Source organism: Prinia subflava, chromosome 16, assembly GCF_021018805.1.
Source record: "Prinia subflava isolate CZ2003 ecotype Zambia chromosome 16, Cam_Psub_1.2, whole genome shotgun sequence".
Lineage (NCBI taxonomy): Eukaryota > Metazoa > Chordata > Aves > Passeriformes > Cisticolidae > Prinia > Prinia subflava.
The window spans coordinates 16,120,867-16,140,955 of record NC_086262.1 but is presented as its reverse complement, the minus strand read 5'-3'; the positions used below and the strand labels follow the sequence as shown (position 1 = coordinate 16,140,955).

Here is a 20,089-nt window from a genome sequence, read left to right as displayed (position 1 = left end):
AAGCCCTCATCAATTCCTTCAAGAACAAACAAGGATCCAGCCCAAACCCCCTCCCAGGTTTGTTTAAAATACACAGAGCACAGGGCAGATCCTATAAAGCTCCATCCATCTGGCACCATTTTTCAGTGTTTATGAAGCCAAAGGCAACGTGCACTGCTGGAGACCTCGGGCCACCTCCCTGGAAAACACGAGGGAGCTGCAGCTCGGATGGGCTTTGTGCTGGGGCCAGCACTGCCTGCACCTTCCCGTGCCTCTGTGGGGCTGAGGAGATGTTCCCAGCTCTCTGAGCAGGGGTCACACACAGCTCCTTGAGGGCAGAGGCTGGGAAAGCCAGAAAAGAGCCAAGTGGCTTTTGGAAAAAAAAAAAAAAAAAAAAATATATATATATATATACACCAGGCACTGCATCACTGCAGCCAATCCTTCACAGGAATGGAGAGGGCAGGAGAGCCAGCCTGGATGAGCAAAGCAGAGCAGCAGATCAGGGAATCATAGAATGCTTTGGGTTGGAAGGGACCTTTAAGATCATCCAATTCCCACCCCCTGCCACGGGCAGGGACAATTCACAAGGCAGGAAGGGGAGGCCCTGGAGCAGCTCTGGGCTCTGCAGGTCGCTCCCAGCATGGGTAGTTCCCTGCACATCCCAGGCCACACACCCTCGCTGAGGTGAGGGAGCAAGCAGGTGATGCTCAGGACTCCAGGTGAGTCTAGGAAAATGGGAACTCCATCAGCATCACAGCTCCTTCTTTGCTGTCTTTGCTTCTCACCAGAGATGAGCCACAAGGCTTTACACAGCAACCCTGAATGCAGCTGTGGGAGTGCCACATCCCACGGGACCTGCCCCAAATCCCTGACCACTCCACAGCACCCATTCCCACCTGGACCTACAAGGACAAAGAGCAGAGGTTTGGGGTGGATTTCCCTGCAAGGCTTTAGCAGAATTCCAGAGCAAACTTGCTGGGAGAGCAAAAACCTGGGAGCAGGTGGGGCAGAAATGGCACTGCAGGATGGACACAGGAGGTGGAGGGGCTGAGGGTTGTCCATCTGTAAGGAAAACGTCACGGCCACGTCTTGGCACGGGGTGCTGCAGCAACAGCCATCACACCAAACAACACATGCACCACAGCACTCCCACACCTCATTAATTATGGCTGGGGCTCCCAACACGACGTGCCAGAGAAGTTACCTAACCAGCAATAAAAACTCCTTTGGCCCTGTCTCTGGTACAAAAGCCAACACTCCCCATCTCATAAAATACAAAGAAAGCCCCCAGATGTTTATAAAACTCCTCTGGGCAGCTCAGTGCAAATGTTGTTTACCACTGGGGATCAGGCCTGAGCATCAGGCTGACAGGAGCTTTGCTGTCCTGGGGCAGCAGGATGATCCTCCCCAGCTTCCCTCGGCATCAGAGCTGTGTCCTCAAGCCACCACCTCGTGTCACTCCAACCCACTGACCACAGCTGCTTCCAGTGCAGCACCTGCTGTCCAGCCAGAGCAGCAGGCAGGAAGCATTTGGGCTGGGTTTGGATGGGATATTGGGAAGGAATCCTTCCCTGGGTGCCCAGGGAAGCTGTGGCTGCCCCTGGATCCCTGGAAGTGTCCAAGGCCAGGCTGGACAGGGCTTGGAGCATGTGGAAGGTGTCCCTGCACATGGCAGAGGGTGGAATTTAACTGATCTTTAAGGTCCCTTCCATTCCATCCACTCTAATTACACAGATGGATGGATGGAGGGATGGATGGATGATGGATGGATGGATGGATGGATGGATGGATGGATGGATGGATGGATGGATGGATGGATGGATGGATGGATGGATGGATGGATGGATGGATGGATGGAGGGATGGATGGAGGGATGGATGGATGGATGGATGGATGGATGGATGGATGGATGGATGGATGGATGGATGGATGGATGGATGGAGGGATGGATGGAGGGATGGATGGATGGATGGATGGATGGATGGATGGATGGATGGATGGATGGATGGATGGATGGATGGATGGATGGAGGGATGGATGGAGGGATGGAGGGATGGATGGATGGATGGATGGATGGATGGATGGATGGATGGATGGATGGATGGATGGATGGATGGATGGATGGATGGATGGATGGATGGATGGATGGATGGATGGATGGATGGATGGATGGATGGATGGATGGATGGATGGATGGAGGGATGGATGGAGGGATGGATGGATGGATGGATGGATGGATGGATGGATGGATGAACACACAGGTCAGTGGAAGGTGCTGCCCACTCGTAGCACATCCCCAGGGACATCCCAGCCAGGTTTTCTGCCCCCACAGAGCTCCTGCTGTCTGCAGGCACTCTGAGGAAGGCTGGGGTGCCCTGCAGGGCTGAGGCATCACACGGAGCAGCTCTCAGGGATCTCCCAGTGACAAACACCCTCCCAGCTCAATGGCAGGGAGCAGGCCCAGTAAACACAGAGTGCATTTATTGCTCCTAGGAAATGCTTTCATTTTCCTCCCTCCTCCTCCTCCGTGTTCAATTCAAGGGAGCAGCAGCCAGTTCCACGCTCCCTCCGTGCCGTGCTGTTAACCATGGGAAGTGAACACACTGCTAGCTTGGACAGATCATTATCCCTTCATGCACGGGGCTGAGGAAGGGGGTGGCAGTCTATAATGACGCTAATTAAGTCCTTAAGTGTCTTGGTAAAAAGCAGGTAAGGCTTCAGCAGAAGGCAGAATATTCCATTAGGGCAGGCTTCACCGTAGACACAATGCTGCATAATGGGATCCTGTAATTATGCCTGCACTGCAGAGACTTTTAAAAAAAGGAACCCTGTTTTACATTCTCGAATGCAAACAGCATGAAATGATGTTGCTTAGAAACCTTTACACTCCTACAGTGTGTGCAAAAAAGTTATTCCAGACATCTGTATTTAAAATAAAATTTAAAAACAATCCTACCGCACACACTCACATGGATCTTGGCTTCACGGTGAGTGATGAAGCCTATGAAATGTCAGAGGAAATTTAAATTAAAGGGAAAAAAAAAAGACACATGCATTTAAAAAACTTGAGCAGCTTGTTAAGTCATTTCAGGTTATGTCTGGTACTGTTCCACCTCACCCCTTCACACAGAGCTGCATCTCCCTGCACTGACAGTGCCATTTGTACCAATCCAGCCTGAGATCGTCACAATTATTTCCCGAGTCATGCTGACCTCAAATACCTGGAAAATATTTTCTTTTCTAGAGAAGCCACCCCCATTTTCACTCCAGAACAGGCACACACAGAGCAGAGCACTGTCCAGGTGCTGGAGTCACAGGAAAACCATTTCAGCACAGAAATTGTGACAATGTCATGGACAAGTCACAGCTCAGAGCACAAGAGCCAAAACCCCACTGCTGCTGGCTGCTTCTCCAGGGCTCACCCCAGGCTGAGAAGGGCAGAGGGACACCAAAATTTCCTACCCCCAGGGTGACACAGTCAGATCTGCAGCAGCCCATAAATAGCATTTTGCCAAGCATCATCCTGATCCTTCCTCCCATCATCCGGGCACGGCATCCCACAGAGCTGGCAGGCCCAGCAGGGAGGGCTCTGCCTCAGCCCCAGCAGGCAGGAGGGGATGGGGCTTCCTGCCCCAGCAAAGCACTGCCAGCTCTGCTCCATGAGCCCAAACCCCCACCCGGGGCTCTCCCCACCCTCCTCCTCCTCCTCCTCTCTGAAAAGGTCACCCCTCTGTGCCTGGCAGCGGGGAGCAGCAGGCAGGGCTGAGGGATGTGTCACAGCTGGCACGGCACAAAGGCCAGCACCAGGGAGGTGACAGACCTGACACAGAGCCACATGTCCCCACCAGATGTGCCTGGCACCATGCGTGGCACATCATGCCCTCTCCCCCTCCCAAACCTCGCAGGTTTGCTGTCATCCTTTTGTCATTCCCTGCTGGCAGAGGGGTGTGGACACAGGGGATGGAGCGGGTGTGCTCTCATCAGCAGAGAAAGGAGGATATCCCCAGGGATGAGCAGAAGTGGAAATCCCCACAGGGAAAGTCTTCACTGATGGGAGATGGGAATCAGCAGCTGAGCCTCTGGGTCAGTGGCCAGACTCAAGATTGTCTGCACTGTGCCAAGGAGCTGAAGCTGTGCCAGGGGAGGGTTGGGTTGGATTTTGGGAAAGGTTCTTCCCCCAGAGGTGCTGGCACTGCCCAGGCTCCCCAGGGAATGGGCACAGCCCCAGAGCTCCAGGAGAGCTCGGACAGCGCTGCCAGGGGTGCCCAGGGTGGGATTGTTGGAGGTCTGTGCAGGGACAGGGGTTGGATCCTTGTGGGTCTCTTCCAACTCAGAAGATTCTATAACTCTATGAACTCTACGTGAAGCATCTTTTTCCAGCCCTGCTGGTACCTGCTCTCTGAGGTCTTTTCCACGATTCCCTCAGTCCTCAAGACTACAGTGGCCAGAACACATTTGTCTTCAAATCACCCTTCAGAAACACTCTTCCCTCTGTCCACCACAAAGAACCTCTTCACAAGAGCAGATTAACTGCTAAGACATTTTAAATGGCAGAGAAAGCACTTTCTCTGCACACAAATTTCTGCTGTCACCTGGGGAGGTCCATAGGCAGCATCCCTGGAAATTCCAGCTCACACACTTGGCTCCTGCAGGTGTTTCAGCTCCTGCCAGGGAGCTCTCACTGGTGCTGCAGGTATCTACAAGCTGCTTCACCCAGCAATGCCAAGGATCCAAAGCTGGAGCCTCCCTCTCCCAATTCCTTTGCTCTGGGGCAGGAAGCATTGCTCACACCTGGATGCAACAACTCCAGCTGAGCGCTAAGAGGCTTTAAAGCCTTCTAGTAAAACAGGCACGAAAAGTGTGATCAAATGTGAGAATTTGTACTGCCAGAAGAAGAGAACTGTACATCCAGAAGGCAGATGCTGGCCAGCTTCTGAAGGCACATTCCACACCTCACCCCGCTCCGGTCCGGCTGGAGCCAGCGTCAGGAACACATCCTTCCTGCGGGAATGTGCACAGAGCAGGGCAGCCCTCCTCTGCCAGCTGCTCCCCTCCCACTGGGCCAGGAGACAACCTCTGCACAGGCACATTCTTCTTCTTCTCCTTCCATCTTTGATTGTTGCTAAAAATAATCAGCAGGAGCAGCGTGGCTCAGCCTGTTCTCACCATTGCTCCCTGCGGGGTGAAGCCCAGACCAGGTCAGTGCAGCTCCCTGTGCAGGGGCTGCTGCTGTCCCAGGGCTATGTGGAGCACAGGCAGGGGCTGCTGCTCTCCCAGGGCTGTGTGGAGCACAGGCAGGGGCTGTGCAGGGGCTGCTGCTCTCCCAGGGCTGTGTGGAGCACAGGCAGGGGCTGCTGTTCTCCCAGGGCTGTGTGGAGCACAGGCAGGGGCTGTCCTTGGGTTCTGCTGCTCTCCCAGGGCTGGGGGTGTGTGGAGCACAGGCAGGGGCTGAAGGTCAGGACAGTGCACACGGAGGGGATGCGCTGATGGAGCCTCCAGCCAGGGGGAGGGAACAGGCACAGGGATGGGAAATGCAGATAAGGAGCTGGGTGTCCCCATGTGAGAAGCTGGAAATGCTGTGAGCTTTGAAATGATGCCAGAATGTCCAACCCATTGTATCCATACAACATCAGCCATCTCCATCGTGGTATCTGACCCACCTGAAATCTCAGTGTGGGCTCCCCAGACCTCATTATCAACATCCAGGTGCAAACCACAGCAGCCACAAACTCATTTTTCCTAATCCCTCCATGGCGAGACCAAACAGTTAAAGGACAAGCCCAAAGCCTGGAAGACAACACTGCCAAAGAAAACATCCTGGCAGCTTCTGCCCACGGCTCCAGAACAAACCTCAGGACAGCAAGGAGGTCCTGTTCCCCCATGTGCTTCTCATTTGAGAGGCCAGAGCACATCTGATTTCTTATGGGTAACTCAGCAAAGTGCAGGTTCCATCTGGCTGCCCTCTGCATGGATAATGGATATTTTACAGGGGGTGAACAGCCAAGAGAAATAAAGCAAAAGCCTAAAGTTGCTCTTAGAGATGGGAAGTGGGACAAGCAGCACCTGCAGAGCCCATGGGATCTCTTCACCTCCTGCCCCAAGAACCCAGGACTGTAAAACCTTTGAAATCTTTCTGCTGCACTTTTTTTTTTTTTTTTTTAAAGCCAGCTCTAAAGGTTTGATTCTCCACCCACAGCAATGCAGAACATTCCCAGAAAGAGTTAAACACAGGAAACCTGTTGATTAATTTACAGGCAACAAGCTGCACTAATAAAGCCCCAGGGACCTTAATCAAGCTGTTTGCTGGTTGCCAGACCAAGGCAGGAAGATGGGCAGAGCTGTCAGGATGGATTAGCGTTTGCCCACTGGCAACACTGCTCCTGAATGGGAGAAAGAGGGGGAGAAACACACACGGAAAGGTCTTTTCCAGCCTGAACCATCCCGTGGTTCTCTGGAGGGGAAATGATGTGCCTGGAGCTGGCTGGATGGCTCTGGAGCTCCCAACCTGCACAGGGGATGGGTTTGTGCCTTGGGTTTTACCTCCATTGTTTGCAATTCCTTCCGAAAACCGGGAAGGAGCTGTTTCTTCCTTTTTTTTTTCCTTTTTAAAATGATCCCGTCCTTTTCCATTCAATAAATTTTCCTGGCCCCCCTTCTCCTCCTATTCCAGGAGAGCTGAATGAAGTGAAGTTGTTTATAACCATTTTAAAGGGTTTGGGTGACACACATTGGGGTCAGGACGTTTTGCAAATTCACCTGAAAAGGGACAATTTCCTTTCATTGTGACAACGAGGCTTGGCTCAGGTACCTTTTACTCCCTGAACCATTTACAGTTCTGACCGTGGGGTTAATGCAGCAGAATCCAAACAAACCCCCTGCCTTCCCATCCTTTAACCAACAGCAAGGAGCCCCAGTGGAATCAGTGCTGGAATAAGTCAGAATTACAGAGCTGAACTCTGGTTATCTGCAGGGAAACTTTTCACTCTTTAAGTAACTAAACTACACTTAACCTGGCAATCCTTTTCCTTTTTCTGTGAGCTGCCACGGAGCCTCTGCCTTGGGGTTCCAGTTTAACAGGCTGCTGTGTGGCCAAGAGGATGTGGAGAGCTTGTAAAACACCTGACTCCACACAGGAACCAGCAGAAAAGGCCAAAAGATTGATTTTATTTTGCTAAAGCTTAACAGGCCAAAACAAAGGAGCAGAGAATTGCTCAGCTGTGAGTCGTGCTCACATCAGGTATGTTTGAACAAGGCCATTTCCCCCAGCAGCTTTCTGCTGTTCCAGCCAGCAGGAATGAAATATCCCGTGGGAATTCCTGCAGCTGAGTGCTACAGATCCACTCAGCACAGCCTTGAGAATTTACACCAGCCAGAGATCACCTTCTCCTGCATTTACAGCTCCCCTGAACATCACAAGGGACACGGGCTGGATGTTGACACCTCCAGACTTGCACCCAGCAAGGGATGAAGGGGATGGTGAGCACTGAGAAAATGCAAATGCAGCTGAGGATTAGCAAAAGCAATTATGCAAAACAAGTAGTGGAAATAATGATTCATCAGGAGTTGAATCAGATGTGGAGCCCAGTCCTGCACTCGGATTTGGTGGTGGCTGTGAGGATTCCAGGCCTACAGAAGTAATTTTTAAAGCTGTTTAAATGCACAGGAGGCCCAGTGATAGTTTTGCAACACTGCATTTTTGTCTACCCCACTACCTCTCAGACAGACCTTGGAAAATGTCAGCAGCATCCTGCTCACTCCTTTCCTCACCAAAACTTGGAGTCAAGAAGAAACACTGCAAAACATGGACAGCAGATGGGAAGAGCTGTGTGCAGGTTTGGATCAGGCTGAGTGAGGGGGTCAGTCCCTCTGAACCATAAAGGGAGCAGCTCGCAGAGTTTCCTAGCAGATCTCAGAGCACTCCAGTGTTCTTTAGACACTGACAGTGTCATGGTATCCCCATGAACAGCTGGGAAACATGGAGAAACAGAAATGCCTGCCCTTGTTCAAGGTGAAGAGTTCTTCTCCCTGCTCTGAGGAGGACACGGGATCCTCTCAGACACTGCCTGCTCCTCCTGGCAAGGGAACACTCCAGGCATTGCCCCAGGCACAGCAAATCCCACCAAAGCTCCAGCTGTGGGATTTTCTCTGGGCAGAGACACCAACACCAGGCCTGGAGAGACCCCAGGAACACCCTCTGATGAGACAACATTTCCACTGCTCTCACTGGGAACAGACCTGGGAAGAGGCTGGCACAGAACCCTCTGAGGGCAGAGGACCATCAAACCTGGGTTAGCTCTTCTCACACCAGCTGAGCAGAACGACCTGACAGCTCTCCATCTGCAAAGCTTCAGGTTAAAACATTACAATTACAGAATAAAGTCAAGTGTCAAGTGAGTCACTACCATAAAGATGAAATAAGAAAGCTTAACTCAAATCCCTCCATCCCACTCCAGGTTCAGCAGCCAAGACTTTCCCCCTTCAGCTGCAAACTTCCTGCCTCGCCAGTGAAATCACAAGCAAAAAGCCAATAGAGCTTTTTTTTTTTTTAATTTCCCCCTCAGTGCTCAAAGCCTGTGGAGCAGTTGGATTCCCCCAGGCTGTAATTCCAGCACCCCTCAGACATCCCAAAGCTCTGCCAGGAGTCCATGAATGCCACACTGACACACAGCACCTTCCAAAGGGCTGGGCTGGGAATTACTCGTGGTACTGGGCTGGGAATTACTCCTGGTACTGGGCTGGGAATCACTCCTGGTACTGGGCTGGGAATTACTCCTGGTACTGGGCTGGGAATTACTCCTGGTACTCTGCCCTGAGCTCAGAGATGCTGAGCAAGGGTTGGTTATGTGGACTCAGATTTTTAAGGTGGGTGAACCACCCTGAGGGAGAAGCATGGGCCCGAGGAACACAGGAGGATTTTCTGTCACAAAGAGATGGATGAGGTGACACTGAGGGGCAAACTGCACCAAAAAATTGCACTCAGCACCTTCTCTTCCCTTTGACAGAGCTGAGGATCTAACCAGGATCTCAGCCAGCTTCTGCTGCAGAGCAGCCAGGGAGAACCTCTGGGAAGAGAAGAAAGGACATCCTGCAGGGGATTCATGTCCCTACAGGAAGCACCAGGCACACAGAGGGGACCCTGGGCAGGTTCAGTACCAGAGCCAGGAGCACAAACCCTCCCAGTCCAACCAGTGCAGGGTCCCTGCCACGGCCACACAGGTTCTGCTTGCTGGCAAAAAGCAAACTCTGCCCATGGGCTGCTCCAGCCCCCTCCCGTGGTCACCTTATTTGGCACTGTGTCCCCAGGGCTGTGAGGAAGCCACAGAAAAGGAGGGGCAGAGCCACTGACCCCACTCCAGTTCCATCTCTCTGGAGGGTCCCAAGGGTCCCCCTGGTTCTGGGACAAACCCCCAGGAAAGCCTCTGCCATCAAAGAGGAGAAATCCTGGCTAAGCCTGGAGGGAACAAATGGCAACCACAGGAATGCAATTTCCACTCTGCAAAAAGGCAGAACACAGAGACAGCACAGGCAGCCCATCATGAGACAGATAAAGATGATTCAGGGCAGACAAAAATCAGCAGGGAAAGGGATGAAGGAAAACCCAATGTTCAGAACTCAGACCACACCAAAGAAGTAAATAGACAAAATACCCATATTTTTTCTTCAGTTACTGTAGCAGAAAAATGATATGAAAATAAAGAATATAATCTTCCTAAGCCACTGGAGCATGACTATAAATTACAGCTGCCAAATAGCTGAAAACAAAATCAAAGCTGGGGATCACTGGCAGGAGAATTTCAGATGACTCTGTGGGTCACCTCCATCTCCAGCAGTTACAGAAGGAAAAAAAGTGCAGAGGAACTAAATTATTTATGTCAGTCAAGCTTATCTGTCAGAGGGGTACACCTTTCCTATCACAGCACATTTCTGGGATTAATGATCAGGCATTATCTGGAGCTGGGCAGAAGAAAAACTGAAGTGATTTGGTTATTGGGGAGGGAAAAAAACCCAAGATGTATTACCCAGCTCAGCTAACAAACACTGAATTTCAGAGGAATATCTCCCTGAACCAGGAAAGTGATACTTTATGATAACTAAAAAATTAAGCACTGAAGGATAGCAAGAACAAGAGCTCTGCTGAAAAGTGCATCCAGGAATGACAGTGGTGCCAACACCTGATAAACTAATTAAGATGCTAATTAAAACCAGGGCACTTTGCAGTTCCCTCACCCCAAAACACCAGCCCCGCAGGGAGATCACAGATTATCAACCCAGGAAACAGGCTGAGTGAGCACGGGTTAAAATTCCCTCTTTTATACAAATTATTCCCGAAGGAAAGCCGAGAAAAGTTCAGAGGAGCAGCTGTGGGTGGTGGGGGCTGCTGCTGAGGTGTTCTCCCACCAGCATGGGCAGCACCCAGGCTCACCCAAAAATGGGTGAGAGCAAACTGGAAATCAGCTCAGAGGGGTGGAACAAGGCTGGGGAGCCAGCACTAGAAATTTTGCCTCAAAGGGCCTCAAAGTGATGAAAAGAAAGCACTGATGACCTTAAAAAAAAGGCAGAGCAAGGAGGTGACAGAGTCCCAGGTTTCACTTTCTCCTTTCTGATAAAGTTATTGACTAAAAAAGATATTGATAGTCTGAAATGAAGCTTTGGAAAGTTGGGATTTGCCAAAGTTTGTGTTGGGTAATCCTAACTCAGCATCCCTGGATGCTCCTCCTTTCCAGGACACGGAGCAGGTGTCTGTAAGGAGTGGGAGAAAAAAGCTGCATTTAAGGGCAAGCATTGTGTGTTTATCTTTGCAGCCTTTCAGAATGTTTATTTTGCTTTGGGTGTGGACAGACTTGTTGGAGGAAATGATTTAAAAGACAGCACATAATTGCACAAAAAGCACATTGTGTGGCAATAATCCTCCCGTGAAATTCATCCCTGGCTGAGCCATCCCTGCAGGGCTCCCACAAAAACCTCAAAGGCTCAGGCCAGCCTGGTGGCTTTGGTGGCACTGAGGGACACCTGGCTTAGCAGGTTGGTCCCAAGAGGATCTGAGCACAGTTTGAGAGGCAGGGATGCATTGTTCCACCTGGAATTTTGGCACATCCCCTGGAGCATCCGAGCCTGGTTTGGGTCCATGGGAAAGGATTCCTGCAGCACCCCCAGGGCCTAAGAAAAGCTCCCTCCCAAACCACTTGACTGTGAAAAAGGTGGGTGGAGGGGAAGGCAAAGGGTCATTTTTGGTTTCCACTGGCACCAATTACGCCTCTGGCATGTTGATGGAATTTTTTTTTTCCATCATCAAGATAGTGAGGTTGGGCTTTTTATTTTTGAATAAACAAAGGCTGTAATGGGCAGTCTGTGCTGGGGCATGTCTGGAGCCTCCAGCTTATCAGAGCCATCACGGGACACAGAATTTTTTTTTCTTTTTGTCTAGGGAAAAAAAAAAATCACTGAAGCCCACAGCCCAAAGGGGTGGAAGGGAGGTCTCCCTCCTCTCCAGCAGATCCTGGATTGAGCATGCCAGCTTTGACTGGAGGCCACGAGGGAGCAGGCACAGCAATTAGCAACCAAACTGCTGCTGCCACTGCCAGCCCTGCTGGGACCCCAGCACTGGCGAGCAATTAAAAGTTCACATCCCAGCCCATCTCCAGAGGCACATTTACAGCCCTGAGAACGGCCCTTGCCCAAAGATGCAGCCCAGGGTGGGTTTTCTGTCCCTGCCTCATGCCCTGAAGCCCTTGGCTGGTTTAATGTCCCTGGAGCCGAGCCCTGCTCAGACCTGGTGGCACCCAGGGACAAACTGGCACAGCAGGAGCAGGGAGGATGCAGTGGCACAGGAGGGCACCCCAGGTTCCGTCTGCTCTGCCTCTCCCAGCCTCGCTGCCCCCATTTTCACATTACTGGGGAGCAAAGGTACTTGACAGCTGCAAGAAAAAAAAGCAGATAATTCTGCCTGCCGTGCCTGTGTTTACGCAAAAGCCGCTGGTTTATGAGGAACAGCTTAGTCAAAGCACACAAAGAAACACCCTGCAATATTTTTTGAGGAGGGGTGTTTTTTGGTTGGGTTAGCTTTTTTTATTGCTTTGAGAAGTAAAAGGTTAGCTACAGAAATAGAGAGAACAAAGCAGCCTAACAAACAACTGCTTCTTGTTTTTCTTATTCTGCCCGGCCTCTCCCAAACCCTGCTCAGCCCCAGCTCCCCACACCCCCTGCACAGCAGACCCAGCCAGGAGCACCCAGAGCCTCCCAAAACACTCAGCTGGGAAGGGGCAAAGCCTCACAGGGCACTTGTCACAGCCAGGGCACCTCGGTTTGGGTTTGTTTCTCCACATCAGAGAGGAGAATGAGAGGAGTGGGAGATCCTCCCTCAGCTCAGCCCCTCCAGTGCCCAGCTGCTCCTCCTGACACCAAAAACCTTCAGCAGCCACATGGCCCTGATCCTGCCACGACTCCTGCCCTGTGCACCTGCAGGATACCAAATAAACCTGGATTTAGCATCCCTGCTACCAGAAGGAGCCCTGAAGCATCCTAAAATCACCCTTGAATGCTCTGACCATAACAGAGATCCAGCTCAGCCCCAAGCTGTCACAGGGCTGTGACAATCCAGGCCATTCCCAAGGGACAGGGACCAGGCAGCTCCCCTGGTCACAGCAGGAAGTGCTGGGGTTGTTGTTACCCTGTGGCTTTTAAGAGGGTTGTTCATCTCAGCCCCATTAACCTTCAGCAAATTAAAGATAGAGGAAAAAAAATCATAAATTAGTGTCAGCTCCCAGTTACTCTCTGAGTAACCTGTTTTCCCAGTTTCCAACACTGTTCCCAAAACAAACCACATTATCCCAGATTGGATAAAGAGAGAAAAAAAAAAAAAAGCCTGTCCCTGCACATCCCAGCACATCCCAGCACCTCCAGCTCCTGTCTGCAAGGCACAGGTGGACAGGAGAGGAAAAGGAGGAGGAGGCTCCATATCTTCCAAAATTAAAGTGTTTTTTCCTGGCCAAATGAAGGGAATGGCTTTGTCAATGGCTCCAAAGGGAACCACGCTGCCCATAACCCCATCCCCTGGGAATGCCGGAGCTGGGAGCCAGAGCCACCCCTGCTGAGGGCTGTGTTCCTTCAGAGGGTTTGAAGGTTTGGATTTATTGGCACGGGAGTGCCACACGCAGGAGAAGAGATGCACACACATTTCTGGGAGTCGGGCTCTCCCACTCACAGGGCTCGAGAGAAAAACAAAACAGGTTTGACAGAGAGCAAATTAATTCAGCATGAAGAAGTGCTGAAAAAATAAGAATTATCTTTGACACACGAAAAATAGATAAATCCTCGCAGAAGATTGCTTGAACAAGGCCAAAAATCCATCAGAGCGCTGCAGCAAGGAGGCACAGATAAAGCTTTGAAATGGATGTGATGTTTTTATACCCCCAGGCACTGGGAAGGCAGCACAGTTCAGAGATGACAGCAGGGATCTTAGCCAGGACTCCTGAACTGCCTCGAGATTTGGGGGATTGCTGCAGCCCCCCTGCACAGCAAGAGGTGCAAACTCCAGATAAGCCCTTATCACCTCAGGCCTCAGTTTCCCCCTCACACAACCAAGGCAGCCCCACAGCTGGGGGTTCTCTCCAGCCCCTGTCACGTTTTGCAGTGGGATATTTGGGTGGGTGTTGTGCCCTGAAAATGCCACATTTAAAGCAGGCACAGCGGGGTGGGTGTTGTGGACATCATTCCCATCCCAGCAGCTTTCCTGAGCTGGGAATTCAGCCCATGGCCCTGCACCAGACACCACAGACCCCAATAATCTTCCTTTGTCATTCTCTGCCTTCTGGGCTTTGTTGGTCTGAGATTTCATCCCCGAGGGGCACATCAGAGCTACTTCTCAAAGCACTGAGATTGTCTTGACACTTCTTAAAAACACCAAATTTAGTTGTTGAAAAACACTCAAGTACTTGTATCCCCCTCCAAAAAAAGAGCAACAACAACAAACTAACCTGCCCCATCTCCTCAGTAAAATCTCTGCAGATTTTTCTTTGTATGGACTCCTTCAGCATCTCAAAATCCTGCTCAGTTTTCAGGCTGCAGCAGACCCTCCCCAGGCTGTGCAGGTCCAGAACCCAGACAGGTTCCCCATCTCCCAGCAGGGCAGCACAACCCTGCTGGGTGTCACCTCCAGCACATCCCTCTGTGCCCTCCTTTCCTCCTGTGCCCTGTTCCCCCAAACAACCTGCAGCAAGCAGCTCCCTTCAGTTTAGCAAGTGCTTTTAAGGTGTTCCTTCCCCTGCCAGAACACGTCCCAGGTCAGCAGCCTCTGAGGGTTCTGCAGCTGCTTTCAAGCCGGCCACACGTTGTGACACCTCACATTTATATTTATGGCTCTCCAAATGTTTCACACAGATACTCCTGGCCTCCTTATCCACCCAAGGACACTGAAGGGTAAAAGATCCAGGATTCAAGCAGCAAGACAGAACAGAGCCACGGAGGGAAGATAATGCCTCGATCTCAGAGCAAAAAGAGCAGCCAGGGGTGGGCCAGACAGGTTATTCTGCTCTATAACTGCATCCACTGCCTGTTTGTGATAGCCCTCGTTGCTTCTCAGAAATCCAAGTTAACCTGCTCAGCCCAAAGCCAGGCGTGCACCAGGGCTGACCTTTGCATGTGCTCTAAATTGGAGTGCACATTGTATTTCCCCGGCCTCTCGTCTGTGTTTTGCACACACACAATGACACAAAAGAGGCAGAGCCCGCCAGCCAAGCCCTGCAAAGGAGGTGGCTTTAAATAGCCCCTTTGTCTTGCTTTTCCTTGCTGAAAGGCTGCACATTATTTAGAACTGAGTTTTAGTTTTATCGGGGACCCAGAAATAGAGACAATGAAGGGCTGGGTGAGTTTTTGGGTCATTTTAAGACTTGAAGTTTCTCATTTCTTCCTACCCTCGCCCTCCACTGCAGGATTTGTAGCTGCATCCCAGGGACCATTCCCTGAGGGGCTCTCAGACCCACAGGAGTGGTCCCAGCCAGGAAGGGAAGAGGTACCCTGAGAAGGTGGGATGTGTGTGAGAAACCTCACCTCTGCAAATTGAGGGCAGCATTCTAAAAGCAAAGCTTCTGTCCTTGATGGGGAAAAAGTCAGCAACGTCAGCAGACTCTGGGCTGGTACCCAGATGAGGTCAGAAATTAAAAGGTGTCTCGACACTAAATTAATGGGCAAACTGTCAAGAGAGCAACAGGAGTTATAAACATTTCTGTTCCAGTTCAAGGCAGGAGCAGGCATTTATAACTGCGTGGTTTGAGTGCCAAACATGAAAACTGGAGTTCTTTCTGCTCAGGCCATATGGATGCTCCTTTTTAGGTGTGTGCAGCAGCCTCAGAGATGATAAAACGCTTGGCCCTAGTGAAGGGCCCTGAAAAGGGGTTTTGGGGGTGACCTGATGGGAACACACACCCACAGGACATTCCCATGTCCTGTAACCATTGTGCATCCCCCTCCTCAGGACCCCCCCTGCCCTGGGAAGTTTTGTGACACAGTGAACACTTTGTGTTTGTCCCAAAGCAAACCAAAATTCATCCAGATCTGCAAAAAGAGACATCACTACTAAGCATCAGCTTTTCCTGAGCATCAGACTGGAGCTCTGAGCAGTCTGGAGGTGTCTCTGTCCGTGGCAGGGCTGGAACAGGATGAGCTTTAAGGTCCCTTCCAGCCCAAACCATTCTGGGATTCCACGAGATGAGGCTGCAGGGAATCCCCCCCAGCCAAGCTTCTGGGATGATTTCACACCGTGCACTGAGAAGGAAATACAGCTTGTACTCTCTTATCACCTTCGTGATAAATCCACATAAACGCTGTTCATTTATCAGGAAAAAATCCAGCTGAGACAATAACTTCAATCCCCAGGTGAGCCAGGCTTGGCACAGCCCCAGCACTCGGAGGAGTGCAGAATTGCAGCGGTGCAGCAGCAATTAGTTAATGAGAGAGCAGTTAATGAGCTGTGTGAAACCAAAGGGGCTGTGAGCAAACTATGAGGGGACTGTGCTGCTTTCCCCACAGCTGCCCCAGCCTGCTGATGCCTTAACTTGTAGCTTTTGTGTTTTTCAGATTCTGTGCTGCCCAGGGATGCAGTTCTGAACCTCATATTAGATGCTGGTAAGTTCTCTGCACATAGCAGGGACACAAAACAAATCCTTTTCCTGCTGCACACCAAGGACAACTTCCAGCCCAAAAGCACAAACAAGGGTGGCTGGAGGGAGGAACAAGAAGGGTGGGACCTCACAGCCTGGAGCTGTAATTGTACAATTAAACCCCAATATGCAAATGGACCAAAACTTATAAAAGTGTAAAACCTGGTGACTGGTTGCCCATTTTGTGTCCATTTTGGGTCCATTTAGTGACCATTTTGGGTGCAGCCCTGGCCAGGCTCTAGTCCTGGTGTATCCTAGAGGCCTTTCAATAAATCCCTGCTTTATTCTCCAGCTCTCTCCAGTCTCTGTTCCAGCTCAGCCTTTCCAAGGCACCCCTGCCTAGAGCTCCTGGTGTGAGTCCGTGCAGGACGGGCAATGCCAGCACGCTCCATGTGGGAATTCACTGTAATGTGGAATATTTTGGCAGCTGGGTACAGCGACTCAGGGTGAGGAGCACAGCAGAGAAGACAAAACACGAGCTGAGAATTTCCCAGCTGCAGGAATCGAGATCCCAACCAAAGCTGACCCTTCAGTGCCCAAGGGCAGCTCCCATCCCCTCGGTGAGGATGGGCTGGGCTCTCACCTGAGCTCAGGTGAGCGGGGCTGAGAATCTCGGGCTGATCCTGGGACATCCTTTCCTGAGGCTCTGGCGCCATCTAAGCCCAGAGCTGGGATCCTTCATCCTTCCCGCTGCCCTTCGGAGCAGAGGGAAAGCAAAACCCTGCGGGAACAAACTCCTCTTGCTTCTCCAGCACAGGGTCTGGCGGGAAATTCCTACAGAAGGAGAAATCTGGGAGCAAAGAGCCGAGAGAAGCCCAGGAATGACACTTTGGGACAAAGCCAGGCACTGCATAAGGTCAGATCCACCAAAAAGGAACCCAGCACAGCCGTCTGTGTGCTCTGTGCTGACTTGGAACTCTCCCAGCACTGCAATTTGGTTTTACACTCCAAGACCATTACCAGAGTTCAATCGGGGAATGATTATCTAATACAGCCATAAGTCCACTTGCATTATGCAAAAAAACCTTTCAGCAACTTTTGACCTTGTTGAGCTGCACAAGGTGCAAATAACCCAGAGTTTCCTCCCCACTGGGAGAGTTCCTGATTGTCAGAAGGATGCACATTGCTCCTGGCGTGAGAAGTCACCCGCAGCTGTGTCCCCCTCCAAGCTTTGCTCTCCTGGGACCAGCTGCTGCATGGTTATTTGCTTTTCTTTTGATCCCTTAAGCAACCAACTTCACAGTGTCCTTTTCCTGGCATTTATTCAGCCTTTTTGTTGTTCTTGGGTTTGTTTTTTCTTTTATTTCCCGGTGAGTTACAGAGTAGCAGTGCTGACTCTTTATCCTGGGCTGCCCTCCAGTGACAGAGCCCCACTGCCCACCCGAGCCAGGAGCGGGGGACATGGGGACCTGCCCAGCTCACCATGCTGCAGAACCTCACTTATAATAGATGTACAGATCAATATTTCTAAATTAAGAACCCTCGTGCCTCAGAAACAACTCCAGCTTTAAAGATTTACCGATTTTACAATCCTGTATTCCTACTTTCTACCCAAACACTGATTATCTTACTTTTAGCCTTTGACAATTAATTCCACCTTGGTTCAAATTCTCCTTTCCAATATTAGAAGTATCATCAAATACATTTATTTACCTTCAGTGTTAAGCAAACGGGAGCAGCAGCAGCTGTTGACACAATGTATTATTGAGGTCTGCCTTACCTAACAGTTCATTAACTTCCCAAATGTTATCGCCAACTCTGTTTTGCAGAGCTGGCTTTATAATCAAAGACTGGATGTTTGGATTTCAAAACAAAAGCCAACATCGGGGAGCAGAGTAATTCATCAGTTAGAAAGAATCTTGCATTAAATAGCAAGCATGTAAATCTGATGGGGGCTGACCCTCCCGAAACCAAACACAGCAGAACAGCTCCCAAGAAGGAGAAATAAAGGAAATGAGAGAATAACCCACTGCAGCAGGGTTTAAAAAGCCCTCATTTGTTAGGAACAGCCCAGGTTTTGATCTCCTGGGGGTTTAGTAACACCCAGAGCACAGCAGGGACCCTCCCTTGAGGTACACACAGCTCTGGCCCCAGTGGTGCTCCCCACACCTGAGAGCGGCAGCCAGTACAAACAAGGATCAGAAATTAATTGGTTTGGTTTGTTCTTTTGGCTTTGGGGGTTTTTCTGTCTATTTTCTGCCCAATTCCTGCATGGAGAAGTATTTCCTACAGGTGCAGACACCCCAGTCTCACGTTGCATTGACCCACATTCCTTTTTCTCCCTCCACAGCATCGCCAGGAACCCGCTCTGGGTTTCTGCCAGTGAACCTGCCACTCAGGGCAGTGCAGCCTCCTGCTCCAAAGGTTCCTGGCACAGCTCCAGGGGGACTTTTCCCTCCCCTCCATACCACACACACCTGCAGGGAGGCGCGGGCAGGAGCATCCAGCAGTGCAGCTTCACCCCTCTCTGCACATCACCCCGCTGAACTCACAGAGTCGATGACAACACCCTCGTCCTGCCAGCAGCAAAATATTTTGGGTTCCCCCAGAGGAAGAGAAAACAAAACTAAGGACTTTGTGAAAGAAGTCATTAAATCAGACCATGCTGTAAAAGCCTAAAAAATTGATCACGTTTCTGACGTTAAGAACCAGGTGGGAAGAATGACAATGTTTTATTGCAACTGCAGCAGGTCACACATATCTTAAAAAAAAAAAAAAAAAAAAAAAAAAAACCCACAATACAACTGTTCTGCAGTTTTTGCAAATCTCAAAGGCCCCAGGCCAAGGAGAGGTTAACAAGAAACAAGTTGAGGCTTGCAGGACCTCACTGCTGTGCAGCAACCCCAGTAACCGCGGTGCTGCTTCGCCTCAGCCCGCACGTTACTCAATGCTTCTCCTATTCCCACCCAGGATTATTTGTATTCCAGAGCGCTGGCATCTTGTGCCGGTTGGCTGAGCTCAGTTATCGGCTCCCTTCAAATCCAGCCAACCAGGCTGGCGGCTGTTGGACTTCTTGGACACGAAAAAAAAGACGCATAAAAGGCAACAAGAACCTGACACCCGGCGGCGTGGCCAGCGCCAAGCCGTTTGTTTGCCCGGGTCTGTTCCCGCAGCCCCGGAGCTGGGATTGGCAGGCGATTTTGGAGCGCAGGACTTTGAATTGCGGCGGGTGGATTTGGCAGGGCTGTTGCGCGGACAGCAGCTGCGAGGGATGAAAGTACATTCGTGGCCTCAGTCTGGTTTGGCAGGGGGAAAAAAGCCCCCAAACCCTCTGGGAGGTGTCTGGGGCGGTCGAAGCACAGGTGAGCAGAGGGCTCGGACCTGTGCACCTGTGCTGAGCGCGGTCCGAGCACGGACATGTCACTGCCACCGCCCTCCGGTCACCGGCGCGGCTGTCGCATCCTCCCCACGCGAGGGACACGGCGGGGCAGGGAACACACCCGGGATGTGTGTTCAGCGCTGGGGGAGCCCCGGGACCCGGAGGGGAGCGGGACCGGGCGGGATCCAGCGGGACCCGACGGGACCGAGCGGGACCCGCACGGAGCCCACCGGGCCGCACTTACCGGGGCCGGCGGCGCGGCGCGGGACGGACTCTGCGTTGCCCATGGGCGGACGGAGCGGGGCCGGGAAGGGCCGGCAGGGTCTGTGCGGGGCAGGGCGGGTGGCAGGACGCGCTCGGGCAGCGCTGTCGCCGCGATTCGAAGCTGCCGCCCCGCCCCGCCCAGAGCCGGCACCGCCAACCGCGGCGGCGGGCGGGACACGGGCGGAGCGGACCGGCACCGGCACTCGGATAGGTCCGAACGCTTCCAGCCCAGCCGTGCCAGGTTCGGGAGGGTCGGGGGGCTCAGCCCGCGCCTGTCCAGCCGCAGGAGGAGGTGTCCACCCCGCTGCCATCCCGCCCCGGGGCAATCCCAAGGGTTCCCATCCCTGTGCTCATCCCGCCAACAGTGGGA

General features: G+C 51.7%; 1 protein-coding gene across 1 annotated transcript in view; it reads right to left on the bottom strand.

Moving 5' to 3' along the window:
• NEURL1B (neuralized E3 ubiquitin protein ligase 1B) overlaps nt 1-20,054 on the bottom strand; it is a 122,079-nt gene extending 102,025 nt beyond the window's left edge. The window contains exon 1 of the mRNA XM_063413561.1: nt 19,700-20,054. Coding sequence (XP_063269631.1) covers nt 19,700-20,030 — 331 coding nt within the window. The 5' untranslated portion in view covers nt 20,031-20,054. The remainder of the gene's footprint in view (nt 1-19,699) is intronic.
• Nucleotides 20,055-20,089: the final 35 nt, after the last annotated feature.